General features: G+C 40.8%; 1 protein-coding gene across 2 annotated transcripts in view; it reads left to right on the top strand.

Moving 5' to 3' along the window:
• Positions 1-18,105, top strand: part of tmem255a (transmembrane protein 255A) — a 30,387-nt gene extending 12,282 nt beyond the window's left edge. Inside the window, exons 3-9 of one of the 2 annotated variants that reach the window (XM_012966529.3) lie at positions 1,497-1,559; positions 6,893-6,982; positions 8,822-8,890; positions 11,467-11,555; positions 12,295-12,454; positions 12,930-13,073; positions 16,652-18,105. In XM_012966529.3, the coding sequence (XP_012821983.1) occupies positions 1,497-1,559; positions 6,893-6,982; positions 8,822-8,890; positions 11,467-11,555; positions 12,295-12,454; positions 12,930-13,073; positions 16,652-16,804 (768 nt within the window). In that variant the 3' untranslated portion in view covers positions 16,805-18,105. 2 annotated transcript variants of the gene reach the window in all.
• Positions 18,106-26,336: the final 8,231 nt, after the last annotated feature.

The following is a 26,336-nucleotide window of genomic DNA, read 5'->3' as shown; positions in this document are numbered from 1 at the left end:
GTCTTGATCCTTCTATAAACAGATCTGTGCATGAATAAGATTTGGGGAGAATTCAAATTCTGATCATACATACTTATGTAAGCCCAGCTAGAATGTCAGTTAGAGTGATAATTGGGATATAACTTAATTGCTTGTCTCTGTCATTCTTGATACTATGGCTCGATCTTAGGTACAACAGAGATTTTTCCATATATTTATGATTTAAGGGAGTTCCTGAATTTATGTGGGGTGGGAACTGAAAAAGAAAGAATAAGAGGCGGAATGGCAAGTTGCATCTGTCTTGGGCATGCTCACAGCAGGCATAACTCAATATTTGTTCCATATTCCCAGTTCTTAAGGTGGTCTGATGAAACAGACTTCCTTTGCCCTAGCAGCAGTTCCTGAAGGCTGGAGAAGAAATCCATTCTTTCTTTATAGCTTTTGTCACAAGCTACAGATTCTTTGAAAACACTTCTAGTTATTCTGGAGGTCTGTCCCCTGGGTAGGGCTGACTACCTGGTCTTCTGTGGTGTTCCTACTGTCTATATTTTCTTTACACTACAGCACTCTAGATAATCTCTTTAAAAACAATTGTTTATTGCATTTTAGAGCAACATGACTCAAGCATGGAGTTCCATTGCAACGTTGCATAAAATATTATGCTGCCTTAGAATACAATAAATAAATGTTTTTTACAGAGTACTGTCATTTAAAGAAAAAATATGCGGGATTGGGAAGTGTGGGCACCCATGATGCATGCTCCCAGCTATAAGAGGCACTGTTACGCATGTGCATTTCTTTACATTTCTGAGTAAAGTGTTCTTAGTGGCTGCTAGGGCTGCAAATATCTCTCCAGTTTCATAAACACACTCTTCATTGACTAGCAGTAGAATATCATTCTGCAACAGTTATATTCTGGGGCTGGTTCTGCCCACAATGCACAAGAATATCACTATGGGTGGACAGCTAAGGGCAGGTACCCATGGGGTGTTTTGTCACCTGCATTGGCCCTCCCTGATGTGGCTCCAAGCTGAGAGAGTGAGTAACAAGCTCTTTCCCTGGCTCTTTCCAAGGCTCCAGCAAGGAATATGGCCATTGAATCTTGAACTCATTTCTATGTATAGTACAGACTAATTGAGCATGTTTACAGCATTGACAATAAAGGCTTTCAAGACTCTGCTGACACTACTAAAACATTACAAAACGACAATATTTATATCATATAGGGGCAGATAGGCTGGCATCATGGTGTTGTGTCCAGGCTCCAAAAGACAGCAAACTGAGAGACAGACATACCCTCTAGTATGCCAGAATGGAGCGGGGTAGTATAATATTGTATAATGCGTTTAATCACCTCTACTAGATGTATGTGTAACACAATGATTGAGGTTATTTTGCCTTTAAGAATGTTAGAAGAGTGTGCAGTCACTGTCCTCAATGAAACCTACTAAAATATGTATGAGCTGCTAACCTATAGTTGCACATGTATTCTCAAAGACATTTTGTATTTTCTTCAGCTCGGGTTCGGGTCCATACTTGGGATTATTGGATCCAATCTGATAGAAAACAAGAGACAAATGGTAAGCCTGAAAAGTTAATTACATTTCATAATAATGAAGGAATTAACTAAAGTTCATGCTTGTATTTCTAGAATATATCCATCCCTGTGTTCATTCATAATTAGAGAAGCACCAGATATGTGCCTTAAAATAGCAACTTTGATTTTAGCTATAGTTTCCTTGTACTACTGTGCTCATATTACTTATTTAACCCTGGATATACACGTCATTTATCTGTTACTGCCTTAAGACTACCGTACCTTCTTTCTGAGTAATGTACTTACTGATCAATGTCCCCCTACTGTCAAATCTAAGGATATAAGACACATAGCAACAGACAGAGTGTTTTTGCTTAAAGGTTAGCCCTATGGCAGTGCTGTCCAACTTCTACGGTGCCGAGGGACGAAATTTTTCTACCATACGTGGTGGAGGGCCACTAATGGAAGCCAGTTTTGACCACTCCCCTTTCTGAAACCACACCCACTTCAAACCATACCTATTTTATCACAATGGTGGTAGCACAGCAAAATCCCAAATGCTTGGTCCTTACTGTGGGGATATCAACCATCATTCATATGTGAAAGAATTATGTCATATTAAGATATACCCTTAAATTCCATATGCCTCCTCCTTCCCTGTGGATAGCAGAGCAACCCCCAGTACATAATTACACACCTTAGGGACCATTTAATGACTATTTCCAACTGCTAACAAACTCCCACAACAAACCCCTGCCAGGTTTACCTCCCACAAGCAGCATAGGGCAAGCAGAGTATGGCACACACAGGCAGCACTCTGCCTGTCCTATGCTGTCTGTGTGTGCGCCATACTCTGCCTGTCCTACCCTGCCTATGTGTGCCATACTCTGCCTTCCCTATGCTGCCTCTGTGTGCCATACTCTGCCTGCCCTACCCTGCCTGTGTGTGCCATACTCTACCTGCCCTATGCTGGCTGTGTGTGCCATACTCTGCCTGACCTACCCTGACTGTGTGTGCCATACTCTGCCTGCCCTTCCCTGACTGTGTGTGCCATACTCTGCCTGCCCTACCCTTCCTGTGTGTGCCATACCCTCCCTGACCTATGCTGCCTATGTGTGCCATACTCTACCTGCCCTATGCTGGCTGTATGTGCCATACTCTGCCTACAGTACCTATGTCTGAGGTGTGAAGAAGTGAACAATGTGGATGATTACAGCCTGAGCCTGAGGTGTGAACACTGCAGGGGGTGAACAATGCAGGTATTAAAAGGTGTGAAAAACACAGGGGATTACATGTTTAAACAATACAGAGGGATTACAGCCTGAATCTGAGGTGAGAACCATGCAGGGGGGCAGGTATCAGTGATACTGATACCATTTAATGCTTACTCAAAGGTAAGCCATCAAAGCAGCCAGACAGGTGGGGGGCCACACAGAGGGGGGTCCGCGGGCCGCCAGTTGGACAGCACTGCCCTATGGCATATGAAGAGGTGCTCAGGTGTTTTGTACACCACTTTTTTACATTACCTAAAAATTTGGTGTCAAAATGCCCCTGGCTGCATTCCAATGTGTTTAGTGGGAATTGCCTAAAAGACCCAGCTGGTGCGTGGTTGAGCTTTTCCACTCTACACAATGGAAGAAGAAGGAGGCAGTTTTTGATGCTGGAACATGGCCCTATGTGCCATAGGCTTTTGTGATTATTAATATCCCCAGTATTGTTAAGGATTCACTGTTGTTGTTCATTCACTGAACAAGAAGCCAGATCGATCCTACTTATCCCTCTGTGGTTTGTTGAGTGCCTGGGAAACTAACCATTGCCATAAGGCATAGAATTACAGAATTCTGAGAAAAACATATCATTTACCGTTCAAGACATCTTCTTCAGTCATGTTTGGAATGGTTGACATTAAAATATGATATAGTTATTAGTCAGAAGGCCAACCAATAAGATGAGACAGGTTTGGGTGACCGTGTGAGTGGCCACATTAGGCAAAGATCTACTCAGCAACCTCGCTAAAGCAGGCTCCTTTATGAATACAACTGTCATGTGCAAAAACAGACACACAGTTTTTTACTCATAGGGGCACATTTACTTACTCACGAACGGGCCGAATGCGTCCGATTGCGTTTTTTTCGTAATGAGCGGTATTTGGCGATTTTTCAGAAAATTGTCGCGACTTTTTCGTAGCCATTCCGAATGTTGCGCAAAATCTGGCGATTTTTTCGTAGCGTTACTACTTGCACGAAAAGTCGCGACTTTTTCGCAGCTTTCGTGCAGAGTACGAAAGATTCGGATTCATTCAAGCTTCAGTATGGTGACTTTTCTTGGGCCAGGTTGGAGCTGCAGAGTGCCATTGAGCCCTATGGGAGACTTTCCTTGGGCCGGGTTGGAGCTGCAGAGTGCCATTGAGCCCTATGGGAGACTTTCCTTGGGCCGGGTTGGAGCTGCAGAGTGCCATTGAGCCCTATGGGAGACTTTCCTTGGGCCAGGTTGGAGCTGCAGAGTGCCATTGAGCCCTATGGGAGACTTTCCTTGGGCCGGGTTGGAGCTGCAGAGTGCCATTGAGCCCTATGGGAGACTTTCCTTGGGCCGGGTTGGAGCTGCAGAGTGCCATTGAGCCCTATGGGAGACTTTCCTTGGGCCAGGTTGGAGCTGCAGAGTGCCATTGAGCCCTATGGGAGACTTTCCTTGGGCCGGGTTGGAGCTGCAGAGTGCCATTGAGCCCTATGGGAGACTTTCCTTGGGCCGGGTTGGAGATGCAGAGTGCCATTGAGCCCTATGGGAGACTTTCCTTGGGCCGGGTTGGAGCTGCAGAGTGCCATTGAGCCCTATGGGAGACTTTCCTTGGGCCAGGTTGGAGCTGCAGAGTGCCATTGAGCCCTATGGGAGACTTTCCTTGGGCCAGGTTGGAGCTGCAGGGTGCCATTGAGCCCTATGGGAGACTTTCCTTGGGCCAGGTTGGAGCTGCAGAGTGCCATTGAGCCCTATGGGAGACTTTCCTTGGGCCAGGTTGGAGCTGCAGGGTGCCATTGAGTCCTATGGGAGGCTTCCAAAATCATGCTAAGTCTGAAAGTTTCGCCCGCCGCTTACGAGCGCTCAATACAAAAAAGTCGCGACAAGATACGAGTGCATCGTAATGGCTACGAAAAACTCGCGTTTTTTCGCGCAAATCGTATTGGTAACGAAAAAGTTGCGACAATTTCCGAAAAGTCACAACAATTTCCGAAAAGTCGTAAAGGCGTCGAAAAAATCGCAAAAAATGCGAAAAAGTCGCAAAATGTTCGTTTTCCAATCGGAATTTTTCCAATTCGGATTCGTGGGTTAGTAAATGTGCCCCATAGTGTAAGCAAATAGCATGTCCTGCAGCTTGCATCCATACACCAATGTGAATGCAAGTTATGGTAAATTATGATCAAATTGCTTCACAAAATTTTCTTGGCGTCATGTCTGGCATGCTGATGCACATGGTGTCAATGCTAGAATTTGCTAGCGTCTGATTCACCAGATGTAAGCCATTTCCATGTGTAAGTGCAACAAGCTAAGGGGAAGATTGCCAGTGCACAGAGAAACAGAAGCCCATTATGCAGGAGGAATATCTGAGCACTGGGAATCTAATTATTTACCAAACATGGAATTGCTTCAGTATCCCCGTTTGCCCTGTTTAGCTCAAAAAAAAAAAAAAAAAAAAAAATATATATATATATATATATATATTTAGTATATATATATATTGGTTTTTCATGATTAAAACAGTAGGTAGCTTCTATTTAGTAAAGTTTGTTTAAATTAACTCCATATCCATTAACACGACAATTTTTTTGTGCCAAAATGAATACAGTGTCATGTTACCTAAAGTCCAATGTGCCTTAATTCTCTCACGATAAATAGCTTATGTCAGCATTTATTCTAGAGAGTTCAACTCCAATTTCGCTCTATATATTTTTTTTGTGGTCTGTTGCAAAAGACAATACTAATGCCTATTTTTTATGAATTATCAATAAATTATATTAATAAAGCAATGATTACTAATTTATCAATGGATTGCTAAATTCATTATGGGCAATTAATACTGCCAGCATGTTGAATTCACTAATAATAAATATATATGGGGAGGAACTTAATATAAAGGACACTATTTGTAAATATATTAAATGCTGTTTTTATAAGCTACAATGTATTCCATTAGCTTGACTTGCTTTTGGCAAAATAGAATACTTTGAAAGTTAAAGGCAAAGTAACAATAGAACACATTGTAAGGGAAACCAATTCTGAAAATTGCAGGCTTATATAAAAATATTGCAGCCCATCAACATAAACCATTTTCATAAAAATATACTTTTCTAGTAGTATGGGACATTGGGTAATGGCCACCCCCTAGCTCATAAGATTCACTATGCTCATACACAAACCAAGGGCACATATACATGCTAGGTTACATCAGCCAGAGCTTTGTGTTTTACTGCCACAGTTCTTCCGAGTAGGGTTGCATTATTTCAGGTGATTTCTCATGTTATTTTCAGGATATCATCCACATCTCCCACAATATAGTTCTGTCCATCTATAAACTGCTCCCCAATACCACTTGTTTTTCTTCCTGCCATTATTCTTTGCCCACCCACTGCCTTGATGCCACCCCCCCCCCCCCCCCCCCCCGCTTTCCTTGTGATGTTCCTGTTCTGCTACCCCCTTGCACTTCTTAGACATTAGCTATAAAAGGGCCAGAATTCATATCCTGTTAGTGCCATATTGTGCTTATATCTGACTGATTGCCTGTGGACCTGGCCACTTTGCATTGATATCCAGATGATGGTCCTGTTGGAGTTGGATATCCATATCTGGGCCCATGGGTATCCACCAATCAGTGCATCAACCCTTCCCTATTTAATAAAACCTTATTTTACGTTTCTCACCTCCCCCGTCTTAGCACTCCATGGCTAGTTCACTGTCATAGGTGCTAAATGGCACTAGTGCAGCCCAAAGCAACCAATGAGATTTATGGTATAATATTCTAGCTTGTTATGGCTGACCAGAACTGATTGGTTAGTAAGGATAACTGCACCATGCAGCTTAGCGCCTTATGCTTTGGAAACTACTTGTAATGAGTTATCACTAGTTCAGCCCCCAAGTGTTAACCATTTCATTAGTTATACTAGTGACCACTTTTATTTTGACAAATAATCACTTATATTATAAACTGTTTTGGGCTTCTGTATTAGGAGGTGCAGCAATGACATGACTGCATATTTGTAGGGATCCTCTTGCTTTATCTCATTCCTGTTTCTATTGTTTTACTCCAACAGAATGAAAATAATGCTTGTTTTATTTACGTTTGCATGGTTTATAACCCGGTTATTCTTTTCTCCCTTCTATCCACAGCTTGTTGCCTCCATAGTTTTTATCAGTTTTGGGGTGATTGCCGCTTTTTGTTGTGCGATTGTGGATGGTGTTTTTGCTGCCAGGCATCTAGTAAGTATGCAAAGCAAAAACTGCTCAATGGCGGTGCCTCAGAACACAGCATGGGACAATGGGACTGAGACCTGGTATACATAGTAACACATAGAATGGCATTAACATGAACACTCACCTGATGTTAAGATGAAGGAGATGTAACTGAGCAAAAACTGAGCACTGAAAAAAATATCAATTTAGCAATTTTTTGCAGATGCTCCATTCCTGACAGCTCCTCTCCGCTGAACAGTTCTGTCTCTCCCAAAACCTAATGTAATGAGATGCACTTAAATGTAATCCGAAGTCCTCCCATATTTTCTGAAGCAGTGGAGCAGGGAGCATGTCAGGCAGGGTTGGCACCCATCTGGTTTTGAACTGGACAGCCTGGTTTTTTAGTGGGGCCGCTAGTTCAATACTGCCTGGTTTTCAATCATTTGAAAAATGGGCAGAATTCCAGCCAGTCACACCTGAGCGGCACAGTAACTTCAATATGTATGAACCCCGGAATCTCTGGTCCCCCCTGACATCCCTTATATCAGGGAGGGTAGGGGCACAACAGGGGTGGGGCCAGCTAATGACAGGTGCGGTTAAGATGTCCCTAGATCACTTTGGATCCAGGTTGGCATTTCTGTATACGTTGTGAGAAAATTAAATACATATTCAAATGTATATAAAATTAAAATCGCTTTATTTGATGACATAAAAGCAAATCATTAGGATGGGACTAGAACCCTTATTGCAAAGGTTTTCAGACTTTTACCCCAGGCTAAAGTCACATATAAATGAGAACGTTATGGCAGCAGAGCAGTAGTTATAGAAATATTTGGGACAGCAAAAACTCAGCTTACCTGATTTTCAGTTCTTCTAGGAGGGAGCTAATATCCTAAACAAGTTCCTAGACAATGAAACTGGTCAGCTAAACAGAAGGTGATTAAAAAGTAGCTGCTGCCTGCTGCCTGTGTAGCTTGTAACAGGTATAGGCTGACAGACAGGCTCCTAAATAAAACTATCACTATTATTAAAGTAAGGCCTGTAAATATTATTAAATACGGCTTGCTAAGCCTAGAACTAGTGCAAGGAACACCTGCAAAAACGATTTAAAATGGCGGCACAGTGTTTAGCAAACAGTACTCCAGTCTGGTGCGTTTTTTTTTTTGGAAAAAAAGTTACCAGGATAACAGGTAAATGTCTAGATAAATTGGGCGGCACCTAGCAACTAGCCACCCCCTAGTGAGTTTAAATTCTCCATTAAGGCTAAAGCCACAAAAGCAATTCTAATATAAGCTTTGGAGACTGAACCCTTTCTTTTTTCAAATGAACTAGAGTTGCAATATCAAATAAAAGACAAAATACACAGTCTGCAAATGTAGTCTCAAATTTAAATTATGATATTGTACATTTCTTTCCTTGATTTTTACCATATAAACACATTTTCCAATGTTTCATGTTTTATTATCTGCTACCAGGGCTTTACTGCAGGTAGGCAGGAGAGGCACGTGCCTAGGGTGCAACAGTGGGGACACTAGGCACGTACTTCTTTTGTAACCTACCCCTAGTCTGGGCTCTTGTGACAGCGATTGTTTGCACACTTGTCACGGGAGACACTAATATATTAAAGTTAACCTTCTTTTTCAGCAGTAAAAAGATCCCCTTTAAGATGCCATACGTCATATTGCATTAATAAGGGAAAAAAATACCTTGCCAAGTGAACTCTGGACTTTATTCCCACTGTGAGCAGATAATTAGTATTACCTGCGGTTTTCCCAATCGTAATAGGTAAATTGTGATTAAAATTTGAATCTGTAATTACAAAAATAACACAAATTCTAACCATAGATTCCTGTTTTTCTTCCTAAGGATCTCAGACCACTGTATGCTGGGAAATGCCGGTATTTTTCCACTACACATAACGATCATACTACAGAGGTAAGAGTAACATGATGGCATACTGTAGATAGGTCTAATCATATGTACCTTGGTGTGTGTTTGTATGTATGTATATATGAAGGCAAAGGAGAGGGTACTTCTTGATACAGGGAAGTATGATTTCTAATTTCATATTTTCTTTGGTTGAAAATATAAGACACATATAGGGTTACGCAGTAATGTTAAGGAGAGGAAATAATGGGGAAAATCAGGGCACTGCTAAAAGATCCATCTAGAAGCTGCAACGCTTCTCTGAGTCCAGCACAATCAGAATTTTATAAACAGCACTGTAGCATCAGCTTACATGACAGGCCAACCTCATTTTTAAAGGAGAAGCAAAAGGTACTAAAGAGTTAATCCCTATCTATAGGCATGCTCCTGTCATTGGTGCCCTGAAGTCTCCCCATATTCCGCCTGTTTTGAAGATCAGAAGCGCCATAAAAAAAAAAAAAGAGTTTGTCATGCAACACTCCTGCACTAAGACCCATACCAGTGTACATGCGCACTTGCCAAGACCATTGGGAAGCACATTTGCATTATACAATATTTGTGAGTGCGCTTTCATACACCAGAGCAGGAGTGCTCACCCACAAAGGGGAACTTAATCCCATCATTGTTTTCAGTTTCACCCAGTTTCAATTAAAACTTAAACACATTACTGTTTTCCAAGAATGAATGCCAATGCTTCTAAAATGACTGCTGGAGCAATTCTTGTTTGGGAAAAATAAAAAGAATTCATGGAAACAAACGTCCGTATAAACTCTAATTTTTCAAACAATGCTTTCAAGTCGAAAAATTTGGGATTGCGAAATTTTCATACAAACGATTTAAGCATTATCATGACGTTATAAGTACAGCAATGATCGAGTTTAATTGAAATTTATACCATGTCGAGTTCATATGACTTTCAAAGCCAGAAAAAAAAAACACATTTTAATAAATGTGCTCCTATGTCTCATAGCACTGTGGTTAACATTGTCTGTCCTGATAACATCAATTGTGTAATGCATGAGCCACTAACTAAATCAGTGAGAACAGTGAGTGTAATTCTGAATGCAGGGAGACATTGTGTCTGCAGCCTGACCTCACAATGGGTTATGTTATTGATACCAGGCCCAGATTTGTGTCGAGGCCAGAAAGGCCCAGGCCTAGGGTGGCACAAATTTAGGGGCGGCATGACCTAAATTTGTTGAATACGGAGCACTGGGACCAGGACACGCAGAAAAAAATGAAACTTTGGAGTTTCAAGTAAACAAATTTACTAGTAATATATCCACGGGATAATCGCAGGCATGGAGGAATCCATATATCCACATATTTCCCTTTTGGGTCTGGGAATGCCGCTCTTATTGCCATGACAGCGCAAGATGGTGTTACTTTGCATGTTCCTGCTCCAAGATATCCATAGACCCAAGCAGTAAAGCTGCGATATGCTGCTTTTCTTATTCCTCTGTTTAGAAAAAAAGTATTTATTAGGGAATTATTGAAATTATAAGTAAATTAATATATTAAAAAACAAACCTCATATATGCAGCTTGTTTGGGTTTCTTTGTCTTCTTGAAATTTGTAATTTTATATGCCCAGTCAGCACATTCAGGGTTAAGTATATCATTTTGGAATGATGCATTTTCCAGAACCAGGGCATGAATCCCTGGCTCCTTATGACAAAATGTAGATTCCAATGTTGTGGGCATAACTGAACACTTGGCACATAGACACCAGTTGTTATTTCCCAGTCTATCCTGATTTTGGGTGCTAGCAATTCCTTCTTCTTGACTGCTGTCTTGAATTTCTTGGTCACTTTCCTGCTCCAATTCCTCTTGACTCTCACTCAATGGTTCCTGGTGTATTTCTCTGCCAATTCTTTTTCTTGAATGGGTTTGATCATATGGAAAACAATCACCCGCCTTTGTTACCTCTGGGTGCATACACATTCTATTCAACAGATCTTCCTACTATAAAAGTGAATAATATTGAATAGAATAATTTATGATGTATTGTTAATGATAGACAAATTTGTGTAACAATAAAATAATATTTTTTAGGGTCAAAGTGGTGGAGAGAAGCTAATCAAACACAGCTTTTAAAAATGAGACTTCATTTATTATGCCTACTTATATATATAACCATATATTTAATAACTTTATTAAAAAATATGTGAACACTGCAGAGCCTTACATGATTTAGCTATTGAGAGGCTTACAGGTGTGAACAACACAGGAGCTTACAGGTGTGAAAAATGCAGGAGCTTACGGGTGTGAGTGATGATGGAGCTAACAGGTGTGAACAGCACACGATCTTAGAGGAGTGAACAATACAGGAGCTTACAGTTGTGAGTAATGCTGTATGTTACAGTTGTGAACAATGCAGGGGCTTACAGGTGTGAGTAAAGGTGGAGAGGCCTCCCAAGATAATCTGGCCTTCATGGTTTCTAACTGTATTTCAGTAGATCATTTTAACCTCTTCATACATGAAAGATTGTATAAATGTAAAGTCTGTTTATAGGTTTTCTCTGGAATTGTTTTTGCTGCATGGAGGGCCTTGCTTTATGTTGTTCTTTTATTACCTTTCTGTAGGTGACATGCCAGCAGCCTATGCGCAGTCCTTGTGCCCTTAAAATAAGAAGCAATACATGTTACTGCTGTGATTTGTATAATTGTGGGAGGTGAGTGTTCATTGGCTGCTTCACTTACGCAACTCAAGACAAACTTTTTCTAGAAGGAGGCTGTTTGGTGCCCAACAGTATTACTCCTATGGAAGTATCCAGGGCAAAGTTTCCTGCAGGTCTAGGAAGCAACAGCATCCAATCAAATTATTCTCTCCAAACAGTATATTGCTGCCTGTTGCTTTGGGTTACTAGACCTGGACCAAACTATTAAGTTCTTACTACATTTCCTCCATTAGGCATGACTAAAACAAATTAGAAAACAATCGATTTCTTGGAAACGTCTGACCCATCATTACCTACACCAACCTGTGCCCCTTACATGTCCCGTGGGATATACTGAAAAACCCAAATGCTTGTTGTCTGTAGAATGGACAGAGGCTACTGTACTCACTTGTGTTTAGCCGTAACTAATTCTTTTAGGGTAGCTGTGGAACAGCTTTATTCTGTGGGACCTTATATTGGGCACCATGCAGTGCGATAGTGACGTTATGTCAGTGTAAATAGAATCGGTTAACATGTGCTTACACAGTGAAAATAGCTTCTTGCAGCCCCAGGTGCACGCTGTACCCACTGCCCGGGCAGATAAATTCAAGAATGAAGAAAACAGCAGCACTGTTTTGAAAAATGTGAATCTTTGTTTGAAGATTTGAATGTTATGTCAGTGTAAAGTACTGCAGGGAATAACGGTGCTACATAAATAATAATTAGAATTTTTTTTGTGTTTTTTTATCATTAGAATTGGAAACTCTGGCCTCTACTATGAATACATTGATGTAAAAAGCTGCCAAGATGTTGTGCATCTCTACCACTTGCTGTGGTCAGTAACCATCCTGAACATAGTGGGTCTGTTCCTCGGGATCATCACCGCCGCAGTACTCGGAGGATTCAAGGATATGGTGAGCCACAGACAGAATCTATAAATATCCTCAAATACATCATTGTTTATATACAGTCACCATGATTCGTCTCCTGACCTACTGAAATGTGCCAAAGCAATTTCTTTGGAATAATGCAGGAAGGGCAGGATGGTGGCTCAGCAGGTAGCACTGCTGTAAGCTCCACTGAGACAGATACTCATGTGGATAATGTATAATCTCTGTAAAGTGTCGGCGCTATATAAATAACAGGAAATAAATAAAAGGTGTGGGTTGACAATGTCAAAGAGAGGGAAGTGGAGGATGAGATATTGTCAATGCAAAAAATTTGACAGTGCCCTCTTCCGTTCAACAAATGAACTACATGTGCTTTTATAACAAGATCTAATAAATACATGAATAGTTGTAAAACTGAAGCAGATGCTGAAATATTGAAGCAATATATACATGGATATTTATACTACTTTGCTTTTAAACTGTATTTGTGCTTTCACAGAATCCTGCACTTCCTACCATAAGTTGTATTGCCGAGACCCCGCGCCCTACAGTACAGTACAACACAAGACCACCCGTGCCATCCTATAATACTTACTATCACAGCACTCCTCACTTGCCACCTTACACTGCCTATGACTTACAGGTATGTGAGTACTGCTGGGAGTAAATTATAAATAAATGCAGATAAAAGTGTACATGGCAGTATGATTAGCGCTGCAACTTGTAGCCCTTGTGTCCTGGCTTCAGGTCCATACAGGGCAATCTCTGCAAAGTGTACAAGCATACTTGTATGGGGTTTCCTCTGATTTACGCAATTTTTTCTAGTTTTTATGATAGTAGTCTTAAACTGCTAATATAATGATTTAGAAGAGCACACTCAGCAGTTTCAGCATATATTTGTTTTTCATTTAATCATTAACAAAACTAAGTAGGATTGTATTGCCATCAAGATGAATTTATTCCATCAAATGCAGGGTACTGACTTCTTATTACAGGTATGAGATTTGTTATCTAGAATGCTCAGGACCTGGAGCTTTTAAGTCTGCAAAAAAAAATCATTTAAATATTTAACAAACCCAATAGGATTATTTTGCCTCCAATAAGGATTCATTATATTTTAGTTTGGATCAAGTACAAGATACTGTTTTATTATTATAGAAAAATGGAAATAATTTTTTAAAATTACAGATATTTAATTTAAATGGAGTCTAGGGGAGATGGGCTTCCTGTATCTCGGAGTTCTGGATAATGGGTTTCTGGATAATGGATCCCATACCTATACAATCCAATGCAAAGCAATCAAAAAGAATTGTTTGTATGAAGAGGACTCTGAAAGAAATGGCAGGTCCCATACCTATATGAAGAAAATAGCACAAATGACAACCCAATTATAAATACTATGGGATTCTGATTTGCATTTCGCTCAAAGTGAAAAAGCCCCAGTGAGTAGATGTGAGAGCTCAGATGGCCTGTTTTTACTGCTCTGTTTAATTCTTTGCGCTGCAGTTCTGCCTTTTATATACATGGCCCTTATATAATGAAACCTTAAATGCTGCTATGAACTAACAGCCTTTCCCACATGTATTTTCTCTGGGGCTCCCCAGGCCCCTCTCAGTGGTTTTCTTACAGGCAGTAACAGTGCACACAGTAAATGATGCATTATAAAGATAGCAAAAAGTCCCTGGGTGCACTGGGTGTGTAGGCAGTTTGTGGCCAGCTCTTAAACACTTACCAGCGTGCATCGTACTCTTTTAAGTTCTTCTACCAAGACTTTTACAGGCTCCCTGAATTATTGTTATAATGCATTTTAAAGGGGACCTGTCACCCTAAGTAATAATTTAAAATCCCATTTTGATGTGCTGGTAGGGTGGTCCCCTCCTCCAATGAATACAGTGCTGCTGAATGCAGGCATTGCTGTATTTATGGGGGTTACTGCAGGTCTCTGTGCTCCAGGCCTGGACTGGCAACCTGCGGGTTCTGGCAAATGCCAGAGGGGCTGCTGTAAGATGCCATAGACACTATTTATTGAACTGGTGAGGGGCTGTTTGGGCCTCTGTGTACTTGAAATGCCAGGGCCTGTTTGGAATCCCAGTCCAGACCTTCGAAAAAAAGGGCAAAGAAATGCAACAATCAGGGTTGTTACCTGGCCTGCCAGTAAATCTGTAATCCCTACTTTTTCTACCTCTAAGCTACCCCATAAAATGCCAGGCTGCTTGGGTGGTGAGACCACAGATCATATTCCACAGCTCACTCTAGAAACCTTCTTCCTTTTTCCCCATGTTTCCCATGTACACACCCACAGAAACATGGCAGCTACGCAGCAGGCTTGGCACATGGCTTACCCTCACAGTGTCTTTGCTTTATGTTTCATCACCTTGTGCAGCTTTGTGTCAGTGATTCAACTTGTGCCGTTCTGCCAGTATCCAAGGGAGTGTTAATAAATTAATAACTGAACCCCCCCCAGTCAATGCTCTTTGCTCCCCAATGGGTCCAGACCCACAATTTCCAACTACCTAATTCTTCATTTGTCTATTGGGGAATAGATTTTTCATAGTGGGGAATATAAATGGGTATCAGAACCAAATCATACATAACCAATATATTAATTTTAGTGTAGCCGGGGGTTCCCCTTTAATGTTACATCTTTATAAAAGTCCTAATTCTTATACAGCCTATATTTAGTTGGCTCTTGGTACTGTTAGTATTGCCAATAGACTGTATGCATGAAGGTACATTGCGTATCAATAACATCCAGAAACCATCTGTCTTATTCCAAGTCATCGTCTTCTACTTCAGAGTCTGGAAGGCAAAGCTGATTGCTGGCACATAGATATTATTAATATGGCAAAGGGTTTGTGCTTGCACCATCTGTTGGGAATTGACACCATGTACCATAGCAAGGCTGCCAAGGATATATACATTCTTTTTGACTATGTGCCTTATTTATACCTTGCATGTTTAACTGGGTGTGTCTTCCATAACTTAACAGACTATTAGTACAGGTGGTCAGAGAGTTATACCCAAGGGTGCACTCTAGCTTTAATGTACAATTACAGGGATACAAAAGACACTACTAGCACCAAGTGTAGGGGGAAGTAGATGTATTAAATACTAGGGATGTACCAAACCCATGTTTTCAGTATACAACCTAACCCCAGAATCCCTCGGTATGGATTTGTCCAAATACCAAACCAAATCCGAAGCCTCACACTTGGTGGAAATTGGTGGTGCTGCTGTATAGCGGAATCGCTTCGCCCAGGCTCTTAGATTCGTCCAAATCCTGCTTGAAATAGCTCAGATTCAGCCGAACCACAAACAAAATGCAGGATTCAGTGCATCCCTATTATATACCTTTAGCATTTTCCTTTGAAAAAGAAGACCGCTGTATTTCTTTTCTGCTCCATCCAGTGGGTAATCCTAACAAGCATTCTTTCATTAGATTTCATTAGTAACCCTAAATGGTGGGGCTAAGCGTATGGACTGATCAAGTAAGGCATGAAGGAATTATGACTTGTTTCCTGATGGGAAAGGACATTGCAGCCTCTGGTTTCAGCCCATGGAGAGCAGTTCACCTGGGAAATTAATATATTGTGAAGTCACATCACATATATGATCCTCTTATGGTGGCCATATATGGGCCAACCTGTACAATACTCAGGCGATTAAAGAGGAACCAACCAATGGGACAGACAATACTAGATTTTGTCCCCTTACGAGCCACACATGCACAGTGATTGGACAGTATGGTTGAATTCCTCCAAGCTGTCTGATGAAACGTGGGCATGTATTGCCAGATCAATACTGTAGTTGTCTACAAGCCTGACATTCCTTGGTTGCTGTTTGGCTGCAGGGGGGTGATCTGATCATTGGTGCATTCCAGCATTCAGAGCAGTTGCAGGTTGGAAGAGTGGGGGATTGAATGTATAGTCAGGCAAGATGGTAACAGTGGGGGAAGCAGGATGTTTTATTTCAGTTTTTTTTTTAGTTTTGTTTAATATATCTGTCTACAGTCTGCTTTGCTTTGGCCACACCATTTCTATAGTCTGCCTGGATTTTTACCTCACAAGCCCTCTAAGCTTCTGATTCTCTAAGAAGCTGATTAATTGCTAGAGAGTTTCCTGTTCTGTTAAAATGCTTGTGATGCAATCACCTCTCTAGAAGGGAAAAAGGTTTTAGGTACAAATCTGTAGCTCACTGATTGTCTCTTTTTCTTCCTTGCAGCATTCCAGTGTGTTTCCAGCTTCAACACCTTCTGGCTTGTCAGATGATCCCAATGCACAGGCTTCAAGCTTCATGTGGCCAGCCAACGCTCCCCCTCGCTATTCTCCCCCGTACTTCCCTCCTGATGAAAAGCCACCGCCATACACTCCATGACCCTTACCCATAAAGTTCCATCTCAGCAGAGGTTTAAGCGTACAGCCGCCAAATATTGTAAATTTTTGTATGATACACATTTGGAAATCTCGCGACTGAACTGAGATTGTAGGAAGAATATATATACACATATATATATATACTAGATGTGGGCAGGATACCCCAGGTGTGACACCAACACTGAAATGATCACCTTTGCCAAACCTAAGTTAGGGCATATTGTCATTTTATTCTGATATATTAAATTGTGAGCGAGGGCTAAGCCACATGGGTGACTTTGTTTTGCAGCATTTAAGTACCATAAATTCCGCCAAGATAAACTACATACATGCATCTTTGTCGTTTGTGGCGGAGACAAAAAAAAAAAGTTCTAATTATTTCCAATGGAAATGCTTCTTTGTAAAATATTCAAAAGTTTCTTTGTGGTTGCGCCTTTTATCTTAGAAGCTAAAAATAACGGAAAGGTAGAAATGAAAGCTGCAACGACAAAAATCACAAATACTGTGTCTCATCGCAGGAACTTGGAAAAAAAAAATACAGCAACAACTGAATCACCTGTGCAGCTTTGCCTTTAAAGTGTAAGAAACTCTTCCTTTATATGTGAATAAACATGCACTGTTAGTATAGTTCCTAGCAAATGTAGGCTAAACATTTTATTAGTTGTGTGTTTTGTGACTCGCCTGTTTTCAGGCCATGGTGCCACACTTACTTGCCTGCTTTCAAGATGGCACCTAGTCAGCTTTGCGCCATTCTGCCCTTTGACACCAGCACAGTACGAAGTGAAATGGTAGTGAAGGAAGAGCTTGCAAGGTAACCCTACAAACATGTGTACTATATTATGTACCCTCTCACACACACACACACACACATGTCATACACAGGCTTCAGCAATGCAAGTCACCGATTAGTGTGAGTAATAAACACATTTGTGAGTGTCTTTATATTTGGGGGGGTTGGGGGAGACGGAATTCCCGGGATTCTCATGCAAATCTGCTTTACTAATGAGTGAGTTTCAGGTTTCCTATCCCTTTATGAAACATTGGTGCTTCCCAACTGTGCTACGACTTTCTGACTTGTTTGACAAAAAACGGCTTCTGTACATTAGCACTGTGACTAAACATCTACATCCATTGTAGTATATTGTACTGAATGTTATTTATTTCAAATAATATTTATTGTACTTCAAAGGGGTGGGCTGGGGGGGTGTAGGAGAAATAACAACACAGTGCATTCTGCAACAGTACAGTATATAAGAATAGATTTACCAAACTGTGAACAAAAATTAAACATGACTTTTCTTATATTGTTGTTTTATATCCAAATGTTGCTGATTATTTAGGCCTGCTGCACATGTATAGCAGTTCCAGTCCAACGTCGAGCCGCATCTGCTGCCCCTGCTTACTCCCTGCGTGCCCCTCCAACCCCTTGCACCTACTGTCTACTCATGCAAAGAGTGCCATAGAGCATTGGAGGTGCCAAGGTGCAATTATGGGTGTATCAGTGGACAGGGGAAGTACATAAATAATACATGATGAAAATTAGTGAGCACAAGGTCAAAGGATGCTTGTATATAAAAGAATAAGATTTCCCTATTGCACTAAATTAGCATTTAATGCAATATAGTTAGGTGGTTTATTTCTCCTTTGGTACTCCGCACTCCTTTTATTTTCACTTTGCCATAGAAATGAATAAATCTCATTTTTGCATTTTTATGTGTTTTATTGCATAGCACCGCAAATCTGTATCCACCGGGGACAGATTACAACATTGTTTCAGTCTTCAGCCTCATTTTATTCTGTAACAAAAAAAAGTGATATTTTTCCTGCCTGAGACCAACTGCAGTATGTTTTGCTGTACCGTTGGACACTAGGATATGCTCTGTGTATCCACAGCAATGAATAACCATGGGTGCATACAGTTACCCTAAGCTTATTTTGAACTACTCTGCATACCTGCTGATTGGCTTACAAGGGAGTTGCCCTCTTCCAAATACATCTCTTCCAGATATATATATATATATATACACACACAATTTGCTGTGCCAGCCATGGCTCAGAATCAAGTTGTAGTCCAAAGCCACTTTAGAGACTGTTGCTGACATCCCTCACTCCAGTATTAATAGGGCAAGGTATTGTGAAGGTGCAAAGCATTATGGTGAGTAAGACATGAACAGGCTCTCAAGGATCAATGTGCCCCACAGAGCCAATTAAGACATTTTAATTCAAAATCAGCCTACCAATTCCTTTTAGGCTTGAATTACATTATTACACCTTGGCTAAACAGGAGGCAAGGAAGTGGGATGCTCCAGAGCAATGAAAGCCACAACTCATCCAATATGCCTGGCTTGGCTTTTCAGGACTCAGAGCTGGGGCAAGGCTACTGTGAGAAGAAGCCAACAGTAAAAGTGGTGTCAGGTCTCAGTTAATGAGAAGGTGCCGGTGTGCGTCTGTAATAGGGGGTGTTATGTTTCGTGAGTATACTCAATGGGGCATATATAAATAACTATAATAAGCCAAAATATTGAATGCAATTATAATAGCAACAGTGCTGTACATGTACAAACCTCAGGCCTGTATTTACCATATAGGCATTGAGGGCCTGTGCCTAGGACGGCAGCGTTATGGGGGGGGGGCAGCTGTTGGGTGCCTATACGATACATAAATCTCCATGGCCTGCTGTCACATACTTTTGGCTCTCTACATCATACTAAAAGTTGACTGAAAGGTGAACAACCCCTTTAATACAGCCCTGACAAACCTGTATGGGTATAGCGAGCAAGTAGAAAGAAAAAAAAAAAAGATTCTAACTTCTAATTTGGGGCTCAAAGTGCATTATTGTATAAAGCAGTGCTGTATATTGCATTATTTGAATACTACATAGAAAAAGTGTCTGCAACTGCAGCTTCTCTAAACATCCCCCCATGTGGGCCCAATAACCCTATTGAGGACAAAAAGCAGTGCAGTCCTATACTGATCATTTGTGCCTTTGCAAAAAATGTTTGGCTGCTGGGGTCAGAGTTCTCCCAACATGTTTATCTTGCAGTGCCTTATTGATTTTGAAATTGTCTTTATAAAAATGTACCCTTAGTTATTGGCAACTGTACCAGTATGCAGCCTGCTGTTATACAATTGCCAGGATCCATCAGAAGGGGAGCAAGAGTGGCAACTACCACTGAATAAAATAAATAGAAAATAAAGTACAAATAGTAGAGAACTGGTAAGGAGCTGGAGGAGTGTTTAGGCCAATGAAAACATTGGAAAACAGATTTGCCGCTTCGGCTTCGCAAAGTGGCCCAGTGATTTACATTCTTGCCAGTAGGAGGCATTTGAGCAGATCAGTCACCTCCGCTAGAGAATCACAGGGCAACTAATTTCCTTGTGTGTCACTGGCCTTAAACTAGGCACGTGGGGGTGAGCTGGAGAATTATGGGCAAGTTAGTGTAGACTGGGCAGTGGGATTAAAAAGGGGTCATGGGGGAGGAGTGAGGGGGGCACAAGGTATAGCAGCAAAGGAAATCCCTCTGTTACAAAGAAAACTAAAGGCAACCTTTGATCTAACTCTCTGTTGCATAATGTAAATATCAGATAAATGCACAGAGCTTGTCAGGTAAATTAGGAAAGAATGGAGTTTACTGCATGTGCTAAAAATTATTTTATAATTAGTATCACTGAGACCTGGTGGGATGAAACATGTGACTGGGCTGTGAATCTAAATGGTTAGACCCTGTTTAGGAGGGACATGGGATTTAAAAAGGGTGGAGGTTACAAAGAATATTATCATTGGTGTATACTACAACCCCCAACACCATATAACTGAGGAGAATAAAGCCCTGCTACTATTACAAATGGAGGAGGCTTCACAACTGTGTCCAGACACTGGCTGGAGTAATGGGGTGGCCCAGTCAGATAAAGCTAGGTGGTTTGTAAGTATGCTATATGATAATGTTTTTATTCAAGGCAGCTCAAGAACATATTAGGAATGAATCTCTTTCAGACATGGCAATAACTAATGATATTAAACTGATCTCTAGCATTTGCAAGGGTGAGCATTTAGGGAATAGTGATCATAACATGGTCTCCTTGGAGATTTTGTTGCAGAAACAACTCTAGAAGGGATTAACTACATTCTAACCGTGCAAACATTGCCAGTATAAGGGCATCTCTGCAATGTATTAACTGGGAAAGGCTTGTCACAGGGTTAAACATGGAGGGTGGAGGGGAAAATGGAATGTTTTTAAAATGCTGCTTAATCAATACACGTCAGTATATTCCCTTTGCAAGCAAGGAAAGACATCACAAAGCAAAACCTTTATGTATGACGATGTTGGAGACAGATGGGCACATACGTGATTTGAGTAAGTTTTAAACAGACCCACATCTGATCTGCAACCCATGCATTCAGATTGACCAGAACCTACCCAACCCCACAGCCTTGCAGGTTTTGGCCCAAATTGTGCCCCTCAAGTTTGTATGTATAACCTTCTATCTCCATTTCAGATATCCTTAATATATTTTGCCTAATTAAATCTGAAGGCTTGCCGTTTTTTTTTCATAAAAAAATATCTTGTGAGCACAGAAAATATAGTGTCAACAGCTCACAGTTCTAGAGGCAAAGATAAAGGGTTACAGGGTCCTGGGTTAAGAGGTGCAGTGGGATAAAGGAAATGATTGCAGTCCTGGTGTAGCCATCCAATTCCCCCGTTTGTGTCTTGTATCTCCATACTCAGAGCAGGGGAAGCAGCCCATGGGAACTCCATTCTCTAAGACTTCCTGTAGGAAATGTCCGGTCATATCCACAACTGTTCGTAGGGTCCCACTACAATGTATAGGACTCCATATAGCTACAAATCACATTTTTCTGGGAAGTTCGAGCCACTGTGAGATCACTGCAGAACAGTGTACATAGTAATGCAAAACGCTGCCCAGGGTGGTGTCAGGGGATGTAGATAATCAATATAAAGCAGACAATGCCAGATATATGTATATTGTTGGGATCTGAGTTTTAAAATGTTATGCTTTTATTAAAAAAAACTTCTTTAAACCTTGGCTAAAGAGTCAACCCGAACGGGCAGACTGGGATTTTAAAGGACCATTGTTTTGTCTTTTACCTTTTCTACCCACTCACCGCTCCCTGCACAACCCTAATAGGCTACATTTGTTTAGGGATATAGATCTATACATTTTGACCCCTTCTTCCCCTAGATCATCATCATTTATTTATATAGCTCCAACAAAGAAGGGTATACAGAGTAACAACAGGATCAGAGGGCCCTGCTCGCAAGAGCTTACATGCAGCCTGTGTCTCACCCCTGAGGTGGCCATACCCAGGCAGATTTCAGCTGCCGATTCCTAAAATTGGCCAGATGTAAATCAGGCAGGTTTGATTTTCACATCAGAGTGGGGCCGTATCAGCTCGTTGATGCATTCCTTGCTCTGGCGGGTCATATTCCCATTGTTTTAATTCGATCATTTTGCCCTCAGTCCAATCAAACAAATTAGCAAGGGAGTTTTATTTGCTACATTACTTGCTGGCATTCCTTATTCTACTGCGAAATATATTATTTGAAAATACTAAAGGTGCCCATACACGTGAAGATCCGCTCGCTTGGCGAGGTCAGGGATCTTCTCCCGATATCCCCACCTACGGGTGGGTGATATCGGGGAACATGTAGGCTAATTCGATCATTTTATAATGGTGGCAATGGGGCAATCGGTTCGGGGACCGCATCAACAAGCGAATGCGGTCCCCAACCCGACTAAATCTTTTAACCTGCCGATCGATATCTGCCCAATTTCAGGTCAGATATCGGTCCGGCAGGCCCCTGGTTTCTGCCCCTACACGGGCCAATAAGATTCCAAATCGGTCCAAGGGACCAATATCGGCAGCTACAATGGCCCGTGTATGGCCACCTTAAGTTGTGAAACGTGAACTGCCTTTAATATTGTCCATTTACATAAAATTATTTTAAAAGTATATATATGTCCAGAGGCACCAAAGAACCACACATATTTGGCTCCTGTAAGACTCGAATGTGATACATGAAAATAAATGTTTTTTGAAAGGCCATTCATATCCAACAGACGTCATCGAATGGAATTCCTGGGTGCCCCTGGGAGTGTGCACAGGGCCTTTATTATAAGCAGCAAATAATGCATTCCCTGATGAAGTGGGGCTGAGCCTCACAAAACCTGTTGGAAGCCAGGAGGGGGTCAGCGCCTTCTCATTTGATACTTTTACCGCTTGTACATTTAATCAATTCTGTGAATAGCCATCTATTTTAAGTATTTATACATCATTAAAAGCTTTAACGCACAGTTGTATCTTTTATTGTTTTTTTTGCACAATGATTGAATGGTTTGCCATCACTGAAATACCAAGGGATTAAGTTGCCTTGTGAGAAATTATCCTTCACATTGTGTGTGAATATATTAGCGGGAGGGGGAGCAATGTGGTGGACCCTTATCGGATACATTTTACCCACATTCCCTGCAAACTGGTAAAGCCCTGTAATTATACCATTGGTTATACACTATGGCTCTCTCTTTTTTAAGAACTCCCTGATGCAAGAGAAGCATCACAGCCTTCAGCTCAGAAAGAACACTTTTAGCTGATTTTTTTTTAAATTATTTCCTTTTTTCTCTGTAATAATAAAACAGAACCTTTTACTTGATCCCAACTAGGATATAATGAATCCTTATTGGAGGCTAAACAATTCTATCTGGTTTATTTCATGTTTCAATGATTTTTAGCAAACCTAAGGTACGGTGATCCAAACGACAGAAGTATCCCTTATCCAGAACCCCCAGGTGCCAAACATTCTAGATAACAGATGCCCATACCTGTAACATTAATGAAACATAAGTGGATAAAGTTGCAGCGCTCACCTTGGTGGAGTCCAGGTCCCTGGAGGCTGCTACTATCATAGTGTATATGCCTCCCCAGAACAAAGAAACAGTTAAAAGTCCTTTATAAAGAGAAATTCACAAATAACCATTGTTATGTGCACACAGTAAGCTAAGCTTTAACATGTATTCATGGCAACATTGTGAAATAAACCCTATTTTTAAATGGGTTACATTTTCTCTTAAAGCGGTCGTTCACCTTTAAATTACCTTTTAGTATGATGTAGTAGAGTGCTATTCTGAGACAATCTGCAATTGGTCTTCATGGCAGTTTTTAAATAATTTGCTTTTTGTTCAGCAGCTGTCTGACTGCTAAGGTCTAATTCTGCAATTGGTCTTCATGGCAGTTTTTAAATAATTTGCTTTTTGTTCAGCAGCTGTCTGTCTGCTAAGGTCTAATTTAACCTAGTAACCAGGCCTTTTTTTCAAATCTGAAGACATACTGCATGCTTGCATCTGCAATTTACACACAAGAGATGTCATGCTGCTTGGCTTTGGCACATGGATCATTTATTCGCTTCACCAGAAGAGTGGGGCTTATTTCTCACCACTACATGACTCTGCCCTAAAGCAGTCTACAGACCATGCCTCATTCAAGGCAAACTCACCAGTTTTCACCCCATACAGTATAGAAAACTATATTGTACTGATATATTAGGTATAAAGAACCACATGTTAAAATGTAGGAATGCAGAATATAAGGGGACACACTTTGAAATAAAATACCTGAAACACCTGAAATTTCATTTCACACGTTTTGTCCGGATTGAAAAAAACTGTTTATTGGATTATCATAGAAAGCTTCAAAGTCTAAAGGCTCAAGTCTTAATGAAAAGGAGCACAGCATGTAGAAAAGAAACAAATATAAAGAAACAAAAATCAACAAAGAATTAAAGAAGAGCTGTACAAGAATATATACAGAGCATTATTCTTACAAAAAAACACTCCAGAATAGGACCATTTCAGCTCCATAGCCAGGGATGTTTCTAAGTTAATTTGCCACGGGGTGCAGATTTGTGTGTGCCGCCACACGGCAATGCAAGTGTTAACTGATTTCCTGCTTGCATGCTGGTCTGTACCTGCAGGAGGGGGCAGAGACAAAACAGGTCTTGGTCACTTTCATTGTGCTCAGTGGGGGTGCAATTCCACCAGGCAGAATGAAATCAGTTACCAGTTTAGCTGGCACGGCGTGGCAAACACACCCATAAGCACCGGCGGGTACAGAGCATTAGAGATGGATCTTTGTGCAACCCAATTTCATTTAGATACAATGTATTCTTCATACAAGGAAAGACAAATGAGTAAAGGGACAGTATATAGCTCTACTATAAATAAGCTCAAGGAATAGAACTTACATGGAATATTAGCTCTGCTTACTGCTATAAGTTTGTTTTTAAAATTTAGGTTAAAACATTGTGGGATGGAGGCTCTTTCCTGTAGGTACAGTAGTGGTACTCATTTGCCCATTGCTGCTCAAGCCCTGGGAAAAATGAATGATGGGTTTTGCATACACACAAACACTGTTTATTGATATTGGGTATCTGTAATGAGCCCTTAAAAAACTCTGGGCCCATAATAAGCCTCTGGGTCTGTTGTCACTATTGTATTACCCCTGTATGCTTCAGCCAGAGGTGAACAAAGAGGGAAGAGTGAAGTCATTATATAGAACATTTATCTATGCATGGGGCATATTTATTTATATTGAAGACAAACATGACCGGTGATGTTGCCCCATAGCAACCAATCAGAAGTTTGCTATTGTTTTCTAACTTGTAGGTAACTGTTCAAAGCCAATTGGTTGCTATGGGCAACATCACAGGTGATGTTTATCTCCAGTGTTAAGAAATAGACCTCATGGTCTGGACCATTCTCGCTCCATGACATATATGCTAATATACAGAATTAAAAATATGCAAAGCTCATATTCATCTAAATTGCCATTGGGCTTATGTAGAACATCATTGTGTGCCTTCTGATTAAAAGCAAAAATTGCAATTAAGAATGTAAACGCTATTTATGACCCAATAAAATGCTATAGTGACAAAACCATTGGTGACATGTAGTCAAGATGTACTGCTGGATTCCAGTTGCCCCTCTGTGCGTGCCACGTGCCCTCTCTGGCGCCAAATAGAATAAGGCAGCTGAGCAAAAGGTAACGGAGCTACGGCTGCATTTCCCCTTTTCGCGCAGTTCAGTATAAATAAATATTTAGTCAGTGTATAGCTGGTAAAAAAAAAAAACATTACATATAACTCATTAAGTGCAACCACTGTGAATGGAAATACTGCAGGGAAGGGATGTACAGATTAAAAGCTCAGTTGTGGCAAGTCAAATGCTAGATGCTTCTACCTTTACTGTTTCAATGCCACTATGATAGTTTTGTCTAGCCATCAAATCCCCCCCCCCCCCGTTAACACTGTCTGGGTCTATGACATACAGTATATGTGAAAAGATACCAGTATATAAAGGCTTAAAGAACGGTGTCTGTGTATTACACCAAGAATTTCCAGCCAGTAAGCACACATACGAACATATTTATTTTAGTGTGCAAGCCAACATCACCATCATCATCAGATCTATGTTTTTGTTTTATAACTTGTAGGTGAATGTTCAAATCTAATTGCTGATTG

Source organism: Xenopus tropicalis, chromosome 8 (genome assembly GCF_000004195.4).
Source record: "Xenopus tropicalis strain Nigerian chromosome 8, UCB_Xtro_10.0, whole genome shotgun sequence".
Taxonomy (NCBI): domain Eukaryota; kingdom Metazoa; phylum Chordata; class Amphibia; order Anura; family Pipidae; genus Xenopus; species Xenopus tropicalis.
The sequence above is the reverse complement of the archived record's forward strand: the minus strand, read 5'-3'. Positions and strand labels throughout refer to the sequence as shown.